Source organism: Anomalospiza imberbis, chromosome 10 (genome assembly GCF_031753505.1).
Source record: "Anomalospiza imberbis isolate Cuckoo-Finch-1a 21T00152 chromosome 10, ASM3175350v1, whole genome shotgun sequence".
Taxonomy (NCBI): Eukaryota; Metazoa; Chordata; class Aves; order Passeriformes; family Viduidae; genus Anomalospiza; species Anomalospiza imberbis.
Window position 1 is genome coordinate 3,393,598 of NC_089690.1, and position 16,934 is coordinate 3,410,531.

Consider the following 16,934-nt stretch of genomic DNA (forward strand, 5'->3'; position numbering starts at 1 on the left):
CAACAGCACCAAGGAGTTTTGTCGCAAAATTCAAGCTGGTGTTACAGCACAAGGAAAAAATTGTTTTGTCTCAGCCTCAAAGGAGCAAATTTAGCATTGCCCAACACCTTGTTCAGTTTAGAAGTCCAAACCCTTGGGATTGTGCATCTGTAAGAAGTGAAGCCCATGGTGGTACAAAATTCACTCCAGGACTAAGTGAAGAAGAGGGAAAAAGAACAGTTGGTTGTGGCCAAGGTTAGTGAATTCTTCATCATAAATTAAATTTATGCAGCATATTAAACTTCAATATTTGAAGGTCTTTTTTATCCTTTCAGACTGTTCTAAAATGACATCTAACAAAAGGAATGAGAACAAAGAAGCTGGCTTTAAAATAGAGCTGGGCAGATTTAGGACCAACATTCTCCAGTACCTTTTAACTTCTGTAAAAGAAGCCAAATGACCCAGGAGCATCTTTTCAGTCCTGTTTTTAGCACCAAGGCTGCTGCTAGGGAACCACGTTCCCTAGTGTTCTCTTTCAAAAGCAACATCAGCCCAGATGTGTATGAGGAAAAGCAAAGGAGTGGAGGGAACAATGGCAATGCCCAGGATGATGAGGCACAGCCCAGGGAGCTCCCACAGCTCCCAGCACACTCTGCCTGGAGTGCTTCCCCAGAAGGGCAGTCCTGGGGGAAGATGAGCCAGGCTGAGCAGGGCAAAGCAAGATTCTCAGGCAGAACTGCCAGGGCCTCCTCCAAGGGCAAGAGATAATCACTGCTGTGCCTGTGGCAGGCACATTCTTCTCTCTCTCAGGATTTTTTCATAGAGGAGCACAGAGGAAAGAAAGAGAAAACAATTTATATTTCTGGTCCTTGTTTTTCCCATGTGGAATGTGCCTGGAGAATTGTTTACCTGGGGTGATTGCTTGGTTGGGTTCTGGTGAGGATTGTCTGAGCTGATGGCCAATCCAACCCACCTGTGGCTGGACTCTCAGAGAGGGTCAGGAGTTGTGAGGAGTTAGATATGGGAGTTAGAACAAGTAGGTTTGTAGTGTCAGTATCTCCTTTAAATAGTATATTCATGTATTATAGCATAGTTATAATAAAGAAAGCATTCATCCTCCTGAGCTGGAGTCACACATCAGCATTTCTCCCCAGCGGGTTCCCCTGCATTTACAGTACTGTGCCCAATCCAGTTATTACCATTGCACACATTACTCCAGTCTGAAGGGGAAATCAAATAAATGTAGCAATCTAAAGCTTAGATTTGTGGCAAGGTTGTCTCAACAACCTGCCTTTCCTTCCCCACCAGAGAGAGAGAGAGGTAAAATGAGGAGATAACACCTGCACAACAAACAAGGCTGCCCTGGACACGCAGAGAGATCTGAACACACTTGAAGAAGGAGCTCTTTGGTGGTGATCTAGGTAAGATCATAGGAAAAGATAATGTTTAATCCAGACTGACATGATCTGCTCGTGCTGGCTGGAGCCAAGGGAGGCCTGACACCAGGACACTGTGAGATTTCATACTCACCACTTCCCCTCAGCTCAAGATAAACCTTGCTCTGAGCTGGGCACCTGGCACATCTCACAGACTTGGACACAAATCTGTGGATCACTATTAAAGCTTCCAGCCACAAACAAGCCAGCCTAAGCTTTTCTTCACTTCTTTATAGGCTGAGGAAAATCAAAACAAGTGATTAAGACGGTTCTTTGCTTCATTAACAAATATACAAAGTTTTATTTTATTAGATTGGTTTTCTGTATGTTAACATTATCATAGCAGTTATAACCCACATTCACAGCAGAAATTTTCTAAGAGCATTTTGCAACACTAACTGCTGTATCAGAAATCCTTAAGAGAAACTTATCTTTTAGCTACTCAGGTAACTTGAATAATAAAGTGCAAAACCACAATAAAATTTGACAGACATATGTCCCAGCTCATATTCAGTGGAAAAGAAAGGTTTTTAAGACCACTAGATATGGATTCACTGCACACAACAGAAGAGTGTGACCTGAAGACACCAGTTTTCAAGTTTTCCCATTACCAGACATCGATTACAATGAATAATTTTCCATTACTTTTAAGGGTAACATATAGAAATCACAATGAGGTTTTAAATAAAACAGAACACATTGGCCAGACAACCTGAAGCTTAGCCCTGTATTTGGTACCTTTTATCCAATAAAGGTTTTGGGAAGAACTGATGAACAGGAACAGTTCATCTCTTGATGAAATAGCCTCTGATTTGACAAGGAACCAACTGGCAGGACATAACACAGCAGCTTGTTTGGGACACCAGTCATAAGTGGGTTTTTCTATGTATTTTTTACCACCCATAGACAAAGACATGGTCTCATTCAATTTATGATTGCCAGTACTAATTCCTGTCCTGCTCAATCCAAGAAAAGAGAAATCTCAGAATATTATGGGAATCAGGTCCAATTCATAAAACACAACCCAATCTTTTGTGTTTCTCTCTCTCTACAGCCACTGCTGCAGCCTCTCCAGTACCAAACACTCTTTCTAAGACAGATAAAGTATCACAAACTCCAGAGGCCTTTCCCTTCCTTCTCCCAGACTCATGGATCTTCATGAAGCCCTCTGGAGCTATGACTTAATTGAGAATCATCCACAAGGAGACTACTCAACCCTTTCACTTACAGAATGCAAAGATGCAAATTAAATATCACTCTAATTTCGTCAGCTCGAACATTGCTGCTCTTCTACCACTTGCCAAAAAATGACAGTTCAGCAGGCCAAGCTTTAAGAAATACCAGAAAGTTTGAACTAGAAAATGATTCTGCGTCCCTTTACTAAGCTCATTTTGCTAAGGACACAAGACACCGCTGTCAGAACAGAGAACAGGCTGACCAGCAAGCTTCAAGGACCACGTCCTGCTTACAGCTCTATGTGTAACCAAAAATTGCACAACATACATTCCCTAAGAACTCATTTTTGCACAATACTCTCCTTCACATTGTTCTATTTGACTACAGTCAGTGCTCTCATTGAGGAAACAATTCCATGCACAAATAGACAGCAGAACATCCAGTGCTATCTGGGAGGCTGCAGTTTGCATTTCCCCCCTTTTTGATCCTTTCAGATCAGCAAATGCAAGGACCCAGCTGTTGTACCTGGGATAAGGCACTTGCCCCAGATGAGCAGTACAGCACCAGGCCAGTGTGCCAGACAATCTGGAGGGACCTTTTCTTCACCATTTGGAGCCAAACAAGGAATAGTTCTGGAGCAATTGTGCTCTTTCAGCCTGGAGTGCTCCTCCTGCAAGAGCTTGTGCAGCTTTCAGAAGCTGCTTCACATTCTTCCCTATACTTCCTAGTACTGGCCACAGATTTTGCAAACTTCCAGAGGTTTATTCTATTTCCAAATCAGCTCGAGGTGCACTTCCAAGGGATTCGTCAGAACTTGTGAAACATCACCAGGAAATCACAAAGAGAACATTTCCACCTGTCCAGCAGCAGCTCTTAACCATCTACCCAGCCAAGGTTTGTCAGTCGAGGTCTCACATGATTTCAATTCCCTGAAAAAACAAAGTTGCCTTATGGCATGCATAGTATAGATATCACTAGTGCTACCTGGAAGAGTTCTAGCTCCAATCCTCCTCCCTCCCAAAGGGGACAAATTCAAACCCACTTATCTGAATAGTTTAAATTCAATCTTTGCTGCATATATTTCAAATAAACCTGTGCTCCAAACCTTGGAATAGCCTAGGAGTAAAAAAAACCTGTTAACTCACCACTAACAGAAGACTAAGAAAGAAGTGAGATCTAGTTTCTATCAAAAACAAAAGCACATCTCACTTCTGGGTTTATTTATTACTTTCTCAAAGACATTTTGATATAATTATTCTGATATTCTGGTCTAGAGAACAGCCAAAATCTCAGTTTTAAGGAACACCCCTCATTTTACACTGATTTGAACTCCCGGTAGCTTTAAGCACCCAAAAAATTTTAATTTCTTTTTCTATTGAATGAATGTTCTGCAGTTCTAGAAAGATGAGTTATGCACTTTTGTTCACATACAAAAAGACAGTCTAACAGATGTAAACTATTTATTGAATATTTGCCACCAATATTGTTAAATACATAATCTTGCAGTTTTCCGCTTTCAAGTTAAAATGTCAGAAACAGAACACCAAATATTTACAATTCTTGTAAGGAATGTTACATAATGACACATTAAGGCGTAAATTCTTTTGGCTTATAATTCTGAAAAGAATGATAATAGCAAAAAGTGATGCAAAATCTTTCTTGTGAGATTATGATTAAGCTACAATGTTTTACAAAAATATGGTGTAAGATGGCAATAATCCCATTCAAAATCCTGCATTAGGCCCCTCGAGAGGGGCTGATAATTTATACAGTCAAAACTTTAAAATTTACATATAAAGGTACCCTATCCACCATTGAAAAGTACAACTCTCAACATATACAGTTTTCAGGCCACAGTTTTGAAGGTCTGGAGTATCAAGTTGGTTTGATGAATTAGTCGGTTGGCACTTATGAAGACATTTATTGCCCTGTGGAAAGAGAAGAATATTGCTTCAGACACTTCTAGAAACACAGCAGTGGAGAAACCCAGCATTATTGGCACCTAGGCTTTGAGAATTGGGAGCACAGGGATGTTCAACCCTGTGCTGACCTACCTGAAGCTCCCTGCTGGCTGCCAGCCAGCCTCATTTGCATAGCTAATCCCAGAAAAGCTGTGTTGATTTGGCAGGAATTTAAAAAGAATTTGGCTCTCTATCATCACTGACATCTCAATCCTTTCCTTCTGGGATTCAGATAACCAAGGGAAAACCATGGAGCAGATGACTGGGTTTGGAACCAGATGATCTTTAAGGTCACAGCCATTTTCTGACTCAGTGATTGTTAAACACCTTTCCAAAGCTGAGCTCTTCACCCCCCAGGAATTCCAGAACCGGCAACTCTTCCCTCAAGGAATACTAAACGTGGACACATGTGACAGCAACACACTATTTTAGTTACCTTTCTGCACAGAAAGGTGTGGGGTCACAGAATTTTTCAGCTCAGGAATGATGTGTGAGCATGGCTTGTGTTTAGTGCTGGGGGGAGCAGGGATCTCAGCCAATGTGCAGCTCAGACACACTGAAATTCCTTCCCAAGGATAGGAAATATGTGATGGAATTTCTTACACGACTGCAAATAATTAACACTCTTTAAGCATAAGCCCAGAACACACAGTACTTCTGTCCAGGAATCAAAGCTACCAAACCCTAAACTTCTCATTTTGGAATCAAATTTAGCCCCAGTTTCAGGAGAAGGAGAGAAAAACAAGAATGCTTTGATGGGAGCAGGATTGTACTCCCAGACTCTCAAGACTTTTCTCTCCTTTAGCAATGCCCCATCTCCTGGGTGCTCTCAGCCTTGGCCAAGCTCAACAAGAGCTGACGTCAAAGTTGGTTCCATCTTTAAAACAGAAGACTTTGGCACTGCCAGAATCTGAGGGGGATCCACTCACCCTCCAAAAGAATCACTACAGTGAATTATACAGGAATAGTGACTGCAAAACCCAAGGTGAAGACCTGGAAAAAGCCTCAGTTTGAAAAAGATTCTCAGCTAGAAAAAGATTCAGCTGAATTATTCCACATACTTCAGAGCACTATGAGGGTCTATAAAGAAAGGCCAAAAAAAATGTAAATCAAAGAGAACCCTGCACAGATGTTTTGTATTTGCAAATGATACTTAAAATAGGTAAATTACTTTTCTCAATTAAAAAAAAATCCCTAATTTCTTTGTCCTTGTATATGCACTGAGAAAACCCACACAGGGTCAGGAAATTTAACTTCTCATATTCAAACTCAAAACTAACACTGCACATGGGTGTTAGATGGTGGTGAATTTAACAATTTTCCCTTTCCTCAAAGGCATTACAAAAGAAACAGCCATGGTAATGAGAGGACATAGGTAAGGAAATAATTAGGCAACTCCTAAAAAAGGCAGCTTACATCCCAAAGCCTGTCCTATTTTCCTGTTAGTCATTATGTAAAACGTTGAAGCAACAGGACAAAACCAACGGGACAAAAGCATACTTACTTTCCATCTTTAAAATAGGTTTTCAGAGTATCACTGAAACTTTTGGAGTATTTTACAAACTCTTTCTTTTGGTGCTCAAGTGCCTGCAAAAACAAAACCAACAGGAGCAGAGTCTTAGTTCACGTATTTCTGGGTACAGTGAGAACCTTGAGGTTAAGCTGATCAGAAAATTAATTAATGTTACATCGGGAATAAAAATTTTTTGTTTTCTTTCTTTAGAAGAAACAAAGAGGAATCATTTTTTTCCTCTAAACCTCCTGAAACCTATCATACAACCATTCTGTTGTTAAAGCATGGTGTCATTGACCAGCTAAGCTCTGCTGTTCATCCTTGGATGCAAAGGATGCCTCCTCTGTTGCTATTAGAAATACTGGCTGAAGAGCTGGTGCACGTACCCGCCGGTTCTGGTACTGGTATTTCTTGAAGACATTATTTACTGTGTCAAGGAGCTCCTTTATTGCACTTGCAATGTCCCTGTTGGGCAAGAAAAGAGAATTTCAATATCCTCGGGAGATCCCATGAAATGCTGGAGTTGAATCCCTTTCTAGCAGTCAGGTATTTCTCAGGGCAGTCTCTACAGAGGAAGTGTCAGACATGATGGAGGAGATCAAATGCAGAGAGCCACAGCAGCATCCCAGGAATTCAGCCTTGGAGCCAGCAAGTTTGGTCAAGTAACATCCTCATCATTTCTAAGTGGGATCAGGCTCTCTGGCAATGGGAACAATGCTACTACATCTACAGAATTTCAACATTCAGGCCTAAATAAAAGAAGTTTGTCCTCTCTACCTGCAGCAAAATCCATCATATTGTACTTACTTGATTGTCTGAAGAAACCTCACTCTGTCATTGATCTCATCTGGAATCTTACTAAGAATCTGTTTAAGTGCTCGTGCCTTTTCATTAAGATCTTGGAATTCAGGTTCAGGTCTTTCAATCATATACTCTGGCAAAAAAAAAAAACATATTCAAAACCACCATTAGTTTGTTCTCAAGTCTGTAGTGACAGCTAAAAACACGACACAAAATGCAGCAGGATCTCCAGGGTGAATTTGAAGGTGAACAGCACAGAAACAGCCACGAGCAGAGAACTGCAGTGAATAACCCCTGTGTGAATCAAGACAGTGCAACAATCACCTTCATTACTGCATGGTGGAAAAAGAGCCCATCTTACTTTATTTGAGGTATTAAAGTCATCAAATTCAGCATTAAAATAACTTAAAGCCTACAGTATATTCTCCTTCTGTGACAGTGTAACTGCTGCTTTTAATTTGAAGTAGGAAAAAAAAAAGAGGATGTTATACTCCGTATTTGCCTTTTCCTGGTTGTTAGCATTGCAAAAGGTGAACTGTGCACCCATAAAAACATAATTCTAAACATTCATTTTCTTTCTTTCCTTCTCTTACTAGTCAAGTGTGGTTTTCAGGGAGATTTACTTTCTCCAATAGCAGCATGCACAAATACAAATTTTCTTCCACCATGCTGAGAAAATTGTACTAAGAAACAAATAATCTCTTCTGAAAAAAAAGAAGAAATACAGAATTGCATATTCCTAGTTAACAGTGCAATTAAAAATACAGTTATCCAACAAAGGCTTTATTACCTTCTACATCATCAGCTGCCATACGCAAAAGAGACTCTGTGAAATTCACATCCACACTTTTCTTCTCCAGAATTTTCATGATGATGTCCTGTGTAAGACCTGGATTTTCTTTTTCAGCCTGTATAGCAGAGAAATTTTATATTCTTAAATATGCAAGACCTGGACATTGCAAGCACCAAGATTTTAATATAAATTGCTTCAAATACAGCAGGAACTTTGCTAGGAACTTTGAATGTCTAATGGCTTTAGACCACTAGATTACATTAAAAACATTTTTCCACTACAAAATTAATTTTGCTTGGATTACATCACTGATTTTGTATAAGCAACTTTTCCAATAAGCCCTTGCATTCATTTTAATTGGAGTAAGAAGGGTTTTAATAAACGTCTCTCTCCTGTTGCATTTTCATAAACACCAAGCTTTGAGACAAAGATATTGTATCCCCTGGAATTTAATTCACTCCAACACAGGTGCTACTCCCCCACCTTCCCCATGACATTTATAAATGTGCCTCTCATGAATCACATCATATGCTCAGACATCATCTGGGAATTGCTCTTTCAAAAAAAACCCAGCTTTTGATTGATGACATATCTAAGTACAGAGCTGGATTAACACTGGAGCTGTTCACATCACCTGTGCTGCTTCCAAAAAACTGCTCTGTGGGGAAGAAAAATGAGCCTCCATGGGTTTTTTTAGCTGGCACTACCATTTTTACCAACATCTCAGTTTAACATTATTTGCATCCAGCTTAGCTCCTTCCCACCAATTGTGAGAACACACAAAACCAACCCACACTCGTAGGAGCTCAGTTTGAGACTCCAGCCCATCAAGGTACATTTAGATTTAAGTGCAGGAACAGGGAAGTATCCCAGAGTTACACAGCTCAGATATGTCATGCCTGCCATTATTTTGTTTCAATATTTGAAAAGATCACCACTTCAATAAAGCAATGTAAAGGAATATCTGTATTTTCACTCCTTAGGAATACAATGGAAAAGTCAGAAGAATCTTTTTTTCCATTTACTGACAGATTTCTACACAAACACTGAAGTTCATCCACAAAAATATCCCATTACCACTCACTTTGTAAACCAATTTCAAAGTCTGCTACGTGCCTATTGCTCATGAGAGCCCATTCTACAAATCTTGTGGGTTTTAGACTAAGTTTATTATTTATTCACTGCCTGCTCCCTCATTTCAGCTTTTGCTCTGTATGGACAGGAGAAGAGTCTGTTTAAAATTGCTCATTCAGATTTCTACTCATGACATCTGCAGACATCTCAAACTTCCAGTTCATGCAATTGTCCACTTTATTTTTAGACTACTGGATCAAGGATGAAGTCTTAGATAAAAAGACAAGGAAACAAGAGAGCTGACCTTTCAGCTTCATCATACACAGCTTACTTTTGAAACAACCATTTTTCAATGCAAGTTACTTCTCACCTTAATAAAAGCTGCTCTCAGTGTCTGAGCTGCAGACAGATTTACTCTTTCTAGCTGCAATAAAAGTTTAGAATTAATTATTAGCATTCTGTTGTTATCAGAACAAAGCAAGTCAAGTAATCACACCTTGCCCATAAAGCAGAATGGAAAGGGAGATTAACAGAAGCTTTCAAATTACTGGTCTCACTTCAGAGATACTATAAAAGTAAAGTTAATCCCAAAGGAAAGAGTTCCCCCCACAAATGAAAACAAAAATCACTGGATGTATTTTGCAGCAAAAGTCTGACAGAAGATTTTGAGAATATCTTGGTAATCTCTGATGCTCAGAAAAAAACCAAATATGTGATTAAATAACAACCATTAGCAGTAAAATGAAAATGCATCAAACTGTTCACAGATTCGACTGCGCGCTGTTTCCTGCCAGAGAATACCAGAGCTGGCGTTTTTGTGAAAATCCTGTTAAAGGTAAGAGGAAAGCTCAGGACCAAGACAACCAGCAAGCTTTGATGAGCATGAAACTATTCATGGCAAGAAGGGTGAATCAATGCAGAGAGAAGAGGTGCTAGACAAAGCTTTCCCAAGATGAACAACATGTTACTGTGGCCTCACTTCCCAAAATAAAGGGGATTATTGCATTCCAAGGTCAACTGGAGCTCACCTCATTAAAGACAGGGTACATAACAGCATAGAGAGGCATGGAAACCATAGAAGTGGTCTCTGCTTCATTCTTCATCTCTTCCATTGTCATCCTCATTCAAAGAGCCACTTCTCAAGGAAAACACTATAGAAGCAAAAAACTCCTCATTCACTGAAATGTCTCTTCTTTTTCCTCGTTGTGCAAGAATACTTGAAGAACTTGGAAAATCTATTGTCCTTAGGGTGTGTGAGAAAAGAGAAAACAAACACACAATTACAAAGGCTCGTGAGGGACAGGTTCCAAAAATCACAAGGCACAGATCAATGTGAGTTCTACTGTGTGGAAACCAGGGATTTCTTATTACATGAGTCAAGTAAACATGGAATCACCACTTGGTGTAACTTCAAAACCCTAACTGAAATCTATTAAATGAATATTTTAAAGAAAAGGTGCTACCCCAAGTGTTTTTCCCTTCAAGTTCTTATGGAATCAATTCTCCTGAAAGCAGGGATTTTATGTGCTATTTACAAAAATCTTGCCACCACTCATAGGCAGCAGCAGAAGGTTCCTGACAACTCCCATCCAGGAAAACTTGGAAAGCACGACATGCTGCAGCCCCAACCTCACCCAGATGCATTGTGACTATTAAAACTACCTATAAATACTCCATATTTTTGCACATGCATCAAGCTGTGATTCTGCTGGAGCTCAGTGCCTACTTTCCACCCATCTGAATGTGAACACTACATCTTTGGTTATATATAAGCTGAAGTCATGTTTCCACTCAGGGTGTGTCACCAGCTATGTTAACTCAATGGAAAATTATTGTTCCAGTAAATGAAACTCTGTTTTGGAAGTTCTCCACCCAGCCCAGCTCATCATATCCAACATGGAAGGATCGCTGCTCAGACCCAGAATTTATGTGGAAAAGAAAAAAGGTCACTTTACAGTTGATAAAAAAAAACCCTTGTTCCACCCTGCTGTATTTTCTATTAATCAGATTCTTTAAAAAAATGTTTTATATGACATAACTGAATTTAAAGACCTGAAGTCCAAGTCAGAAATAAAGATAAAAAGAAAGATACTAAGCTTTTTAATTTTTAGATTTGCTTGGAGGATTTAATGCACTAGAGGAGGGATTTTTCTTCCTAGCAAGCTCCAGACACCTGGCATTTGCATGTCTGTGCAATTTACTGACATTTTAGTAAGAAGTGAAAAGAGTGAAATGATAAGTAACAGCAGAAACTACTCCAGCATTCAATATTACTTCCTGAGAGTATGAACAGGTTAAGAACATGCCAAGACATTTCTTCAAGCCATATTCCTCATTATGCTCTGCACTGGCTAAAGATCTCCAGGCTGTTTAAACAGAAGAACAGGTATTTTTTTTGTCCAGAGCAGATATATAATTGTTCAGCCATAATTATACAAGTGAAATTTGTTACTGATTACAGTCAGCACAGAGAAGAAACTGGATGACTAAAAATATTGTGAATATCTCCTCTGATCTTGTGAACAGTAAAAGTTGAAGAAAAATTAAACATGACTACAGTAAAAACTTTATGCAAGTCTTCTAACATGGACTGCTTACTGCAAAATCTCACTTTGTTTCTCTTGCTGCTCCAACCTCAAAGTGCCACAGATGAGCTGATTCCTCCAGCCCCAGAAAAGGATTCCTGAGACTTTAGAATGGGGTCTGGATGGATGAAATGCATCCACGGGGATAGAACTGCAATAATCAGGGGTCTCACAACTTTATCACCCACCCCTGGTATTTTACAGCTGCCAAGAACATGGAAGAATACAAGTGAATATTCATCATTCCTCGAAAAGTTGAGTGCTTTCCCAAGAACGTGTTTCAGTTACATAAATTCATGCAAGGTCTGCTCACATGGGGGGAGGGAACTTGTCTGAACAAGTTTTCGCTCCCTACTGCAGGTACAAGCTGTCCCATTTATTATCCCTGTGTATTCCCTGCTGGATGGAGATCTGTTTGTTTTGCTCTTTAATTCCTCCTTTCTGGAAGTCCAGTGAGTGTCCACTCACACAGCTGACAAGCACCACCTGCATTCACAGATTAATTTATAGCATGTTTTTATCTGTATTCTCAGAGTAAGTTTTTTAAATGGTTAAATCAGGTCACTGAACATTGTTCTACCCAAAAGATTTTTATCACAGGAAGAAGGGCAAAAAAGGACAAAATTGCCATTAGATATAATTACTTTGTTTTTATGGGTTAGCAGTATCCACATACACACAAAAGGAAATACTAAGTGAAATGATGGATTTTTATGATGATGAAAACCTATTACACTGTGAGCTACCATGAAGAACTCATTTTCTCCTGAAGAACCATAAGCTATTGTTACTAATCCATGGTACAGTTAAAACCCTCACATAAAAACAATTATAAATTATCTATTACCCCTCTTCCAGACACTGACACTCCTAAAAAAAAATACAACACAAAGGATACCAATTTTGCAACTGAAGAGCTGGGTTTATATATATATGCACACAAGAAATATTTAAGAACACCAAATGCTTTTGTTGCCAAGGTATGAAAAGAAATATATTCAATTTATCACACTGCTTGTTCATTATTTCAGAAATCTTCCTGTTGTCCAGAAGATAAACTAGGAAACATCACAGTTGTCACGAAGGACCTGACTGCTAAAATTCTCAAACTATTTACCTTTAGAGTTAGGAATCAACTTCACATCTTTTGGATGTAACTTATTCAATTCAGTCTTTGCTAGTGGTAAATAGAAAGAATAATTGTCTTCACAAAAACTGTGTTCATTGTGCTACTGAAAGTCAGTTTGTCATAGCTGCACTAAACCACATCCAAATATCCTTGAAGGAGGTCTCAATCCTGATTAAGGACTAAATCCTCATGAAAACTGAAGTTTCTGTTCTATTTAGATCAATTATCAGCAAGTCCACTAACCTTCAAAATGGCCTGACTCAAGCCAAAGTTTAATGCACATTATCAGCAGCAAGGAGGAGCTTTCAGCATTTCTTTTAGGATGTGATCAAAAGCAGCTCTGCACAGCTGCCAGACTGCCTGACAGTGTCTTGCAACAGCTTAACTTCAGTTCCTCCAATCTCAAAAGAGCCTTTTCTTTGAGAGGAGTTTACCCTAGTTTCATCTGTCATCTGGTTTATTTTACATTCTCAGAAAAGGTGGAGTAAGATTCCAAGAGGAGGTGATTTATTAGGGCAGCACAGTGGAGTGGTGGAGTTGAGAAAATCCTGGACAAACTGTAGGATGCAGAAAAGGTGTTACTCTGCTGGCAAACTTGTTAATTGGTCTGAGGGGGCAGATGAGGAGAAGACAGCAGGATACTGCCAGATACTGAACTCAGTGTCAGCCTGATCCCCCTTTTTGTTACAGGGACCCCACAGACCCAAACCTCTGGGTGTGCAGTGAGAGTCCTGGGAGAGAACGTACAGAATGATACAGGGAATTGAAACAGAATCTGGATTTGTCAACTGTGCTAAAATACCAGTTAATACAACCCTGACTGCTCAGTCCTGACCCATCAAACACACCAGGCTGGATTCCAAGAGATGCACTAACATGGAATACGTGCTTTCACTGTCAGGATAAATCTTACGTTCTAACCTTTAAGTCTCAGCACTAAAATATGATTCCAGCCAGTCAGCAAACATGGAGAGAGCTGGTATATTTTAGATGAGGAATAGATTTGGAAAGGTTCTCTGACAGACCTATTCCCCCATAGCCACCAAATGACATTTTAAATCATTCAACTGAACTTTAGCAGAAAAAAAACCCCAAAAACCCAATTCCTGCCAAGAAGGGTGAAGAGCACAAACCACCACATTTCCTAGATGTACAACCACCATTGTCAGTGTCTAAGGTGACAATCTGCTTTCTCTAATGTGTATCATTTACTGACAGACTTTTGGTCATGCGCTTAAATCAAGCAGAGCTGCTTAATAAAAACACAACCATCACCATATAACTACAGCAGGCAGGATCTTCCCCAAATGCACACCTGCTCCTAGGCCAGGCTGGAGAGGAGCGAGGTTTCCATCAAAGGAAGGTGTTTGTGTAACACAAGCTTCTGAAGCAGTGCTTAAAGCAAAGAGAGCAGACTCTCATGATTTCAACTTTCCAAGTTTTAAACCAACAGAAACATTTGGTATCAATTGGCAGGGTTTCAGCTCTGTCATCAGCACATCTACCTCTGCACTGATGTTGTGACTATTCCCTTCTCCAGGCTCCATCTACCCTAGATCTGGTAAATGCTTAGACATTAATATTCTTTTTTAGAAAAGTACTACAGAGGAACAAGGCCCAAGGCAGGGATTACAAATATTATTATTTCAGTGGTTGGCTTCTAGCAAAAATCACAGCTCCTTTCCTGCTAGAAAAGACTACTTTACTGCCAAGAGGTTTGCTCCACTTTTTGCAGGGAGGATTCAAGAACAGGTTTCACCTTTAACCTGATCTGAGATCCCTGAGAAAAATTCATTCAAGTCCAGGAAGAAAGAGTGAGGGAAGGGAAATAACAGCATAAATTCCATCTGAATTCAGAGGCAGAGCTTGAATCAAAATGTAAGACCAATGTACACAGGAGGAGGGAGTGTAGGTAATTCACTACTGCTGATGTAAAGTTTATGGAAGTAAAAAAAATTGCAGAATATGCTCTTTTAACTATATACACACCACACACCTGTCTTGGCAACTGTTTCTGTCATTAATTGTCATTTGAATTAAAAAAAAAAAAAGCCCTAACCCACACATTGGGTTTTTTTATTATTTTTGGGCTCAGATGCTAACCTTACCTGCCACTGTATTTTAATTATCAATTGCAATTATTTCCTATTGTATAAGTCAGATTATTTGATACAAAGCTTCAAAGCTTTGTGTTTCAGATACAGAATTACTTTCCTTCTTTTTAAAACTGAGCAGGAGTGGATTCACTGGGATTAGCATACAGATCAAGTATTAGGATAACAATCTGTATTTTAAAATCAGCAACAATAACAAGAGACTTAAAAGGCATCCTACTGAACTGATTCCACATCCCCCTGATTCTTACACCAAATAGTTTCACTGCAGAGTTAATAAAAGGAATGTCACCAGCAAATAGCACTGAAGTTTCAAAGTGTCTTCAAATGCCTCTCACTTAGAACAGAAATGCAGTTTTCAAACATCTCCACATACGTGTAACAGTCACCTGCAGTGAAATTCACTCTGGCAAAGCAGAACTGCTTATGCATTTGATTACTGTAAGAGCAGTCCTATGACTAATTCAGAAATGACACAGACCTGTGATAAATACAAGATGTCTATTTTTAGAACCATATCAACTTAAAAAACAAAAACCAAGCCTAGCCTGAAGTCAGGCTTATAATTAGTCTATGTTCTTTTGCTGGACTTCAAAATGGAAGTGATTTAATCTGTCCTAATACAGCCAGTCTGTGTCTCACATGAGACCCTACAGCCTGTGCTCCAGTTCCAGCAGGCAGCAACACCAGAACTGTTATACAGCATAACTGAAACAGGTCAAGAATGTTGGAATATATAACCACAACAAGATATCCCCGTTTCTCTTTCTTTTTCACCTCTTTGGGAATGTGAAAGTGAAGCCATTACTTTACCAAACACAAATAGGTGTGACACAGCTCCAAAAGGACAAAAATACATTCCAACGTGTGAACAAACACCAGAGGAGAATTAGTTCCTCTGATAACAGGAACAGCGCAAGGTTTCAGCCACCCAGTATGTGTGAGCTACAGGAAAAACACCAACCCAACTCACCAGTTCAGTGAGCAACTTAATGGGACACCCCAGCCCTGCACACCTGCCCTGACTGCTCAGTCCCCAAGGGCGGCACAGCCGGGGGACCCTGCGGAGAAGGAATCACAGAATCAATTAGGCTGGGAAAGACATCCAAGATCATCGAGTCCGACCTTTGAACAAGCACCACCTTGTCAAGCAGACCATAGCACCGAATGCCACGTCCAGCCTCTCCCTAAACACCTCCAGGAACGGTGACTCCACCACCTCCCAGGGCAGCCCATTCCGATGTCTAACCACCCCTTCTGAGAATAATTTCTCCCTAATGTCCAACCTACACCTCCCCTGGCGCAGGAAGGGGGAAGGAGCCGAGGCGCCCTTTCTCCCTGCCCGCCGCAGCCACCTGACAGCGCTCCGCTCCGAGAGGACGAGCTAAAAATAATACACACAAAAATAAAACACATCCGGGCCTGCGCCTGCCGGGCCCGGGCCGAGCGAACCAGCACCAGGCCGGGAACACCGGAGCGGGGCCAGGCCCCAACCCCGCGGCCGCGGGAAGGGCGGGGAGAAGGACAAGCCCTCGGCGCTGCCTCAGGGCCGGAGGAAGGAGGTCACCGCCCGGCCGGGAGGGGAAGGGACACCCCGCGCACCTTCCCCGCACGGCGAGGCCGCCCTCCGCCGCTTCCTCAGCCCGGCCGCCCGTCTCGCAGCCCCGCAGGGCGCGGCGGGCCCCGCGTCCAGCCCGCGAGAGCCGGGCAGGGCAGGGCTCGGCACCTCACCTGCCCCGGCCCGCCGAGCCCCCGCTGCTCCCGAGGGGCTTCGCCGCCGCGCCGGAAGCGCCCGCGAGGAGCAGCAGGAGGAGGAGGAGGAGGAGGAGGAGGAGGAGGAGGAGGAAGATCCGCGGTGTTACCACACACCAGGCGTTGTCCGGAACCGCGCGCGGGGCCCTGGGGCTCGTAGTCCGCACTCCGCGACCACAAGCCCCACAATGCCGAGCGGAGCGGGGGCGGGAGCGCTCGGCGGGGCGGGCCGGGCCGGGGCGGGGACAGTGCCCGGGCGGAGCGGGGCTCGGAGGAGCCGAGCGCAGCCCTGCACGGCAGAGCCGCGGCGGAGCGCGGAGAGGCGGCAGCACCGCCGGGCAGCGGGCGGGGCGGCGGTGGCGGGAGTGCCGGTGAGTGCGCCCGTCCCTTCGCGGGGCTGTGTGACCGAATAAACCGGGCGGCTGTGCCTTGTTTCTTACACCGAGCGAAGCTCCGTGCCGGAGTAGCGGCGGTGCGGAGGAGCCGCTGCCCGTGCGGGGGTCGCCGGCGTTCCTTCGGCGCCTGAGGGAGGGAGGGACGGACGGGCTGCGCCCGCTGCGGCGGGAGAGGAGGCGTTCGGGATCAGAGCCGCTCCTCCGGCGTGGGATAACCGGCGGGGAG

General features: G+C 42.1%; 2 protein-coding genes across 5 annotated transcripts in view; one reads left to right on the forward strand and one right to left on the reverse strand.

Moving 5' to 3' along the window:
• Nucleotides 1–4,034: 4,034 nt before the first annotated feature.
• On the reverse strand, nucleotides 4,035–16,547 carry PDCD10 (programmed cell death 10). Of its 4 annotated transcripts, none has more exons than XM_068200224.1 (8): nucleotides 16,431–16,547; nucleotides 9,762–9,976; nucleotides 9,104–9,157; nucleotides 7,657–7,774; nucleotides 6,873–6,999; nucleotides 6,452–6,530; nucleotides 6,057–6,139; nucleotides 4,035–4,519 (listed from the first exon to the last, which is right to left on the reverse strand). In XM_068200224.1, exons 2-8 carry the CDS (start codon nucleotides 9,855–9,857, stop codon nucleotides 4,438–4,440), a joined length of 639 nt encoding a protein of 212 aa, XP_068056325.1. In that variant the 5' UTR covers nucleotides 9,858–9,976; nucleotides 16,431–16,547; the 3' UTR covers nucleotides 4,035–4,437. The 4 variants fall into 4 exon arrangements, with proteins under 4 accessions (XP_068056325.1, XP_068056324.1, XP_068056327.1 ...); XM_068200223.1 differs by having other exon boundaries at nucleotides 16,293–16,503; XM_068200226.1 differs by having other exon boundaries at nucleotides 9,762–9,968; nucleotides 16,431–16,448.
• The window catches only part of SERPINI1 (serpin family I member 1), a 45,324-nt gene continuing 44,937 nt past the window's right edge, over nucleotides 16,548–16,934 (forward strand). The window contains exon 1 of the mRNA XM_068200221.1: nucleotides 16,548–16,678. The gene's annotated coding sequence lies outside the window, so the exon portion shown is untranslated. The remainder of the gene's footprint in view (nucleotides 16,679–16,934) is intronic.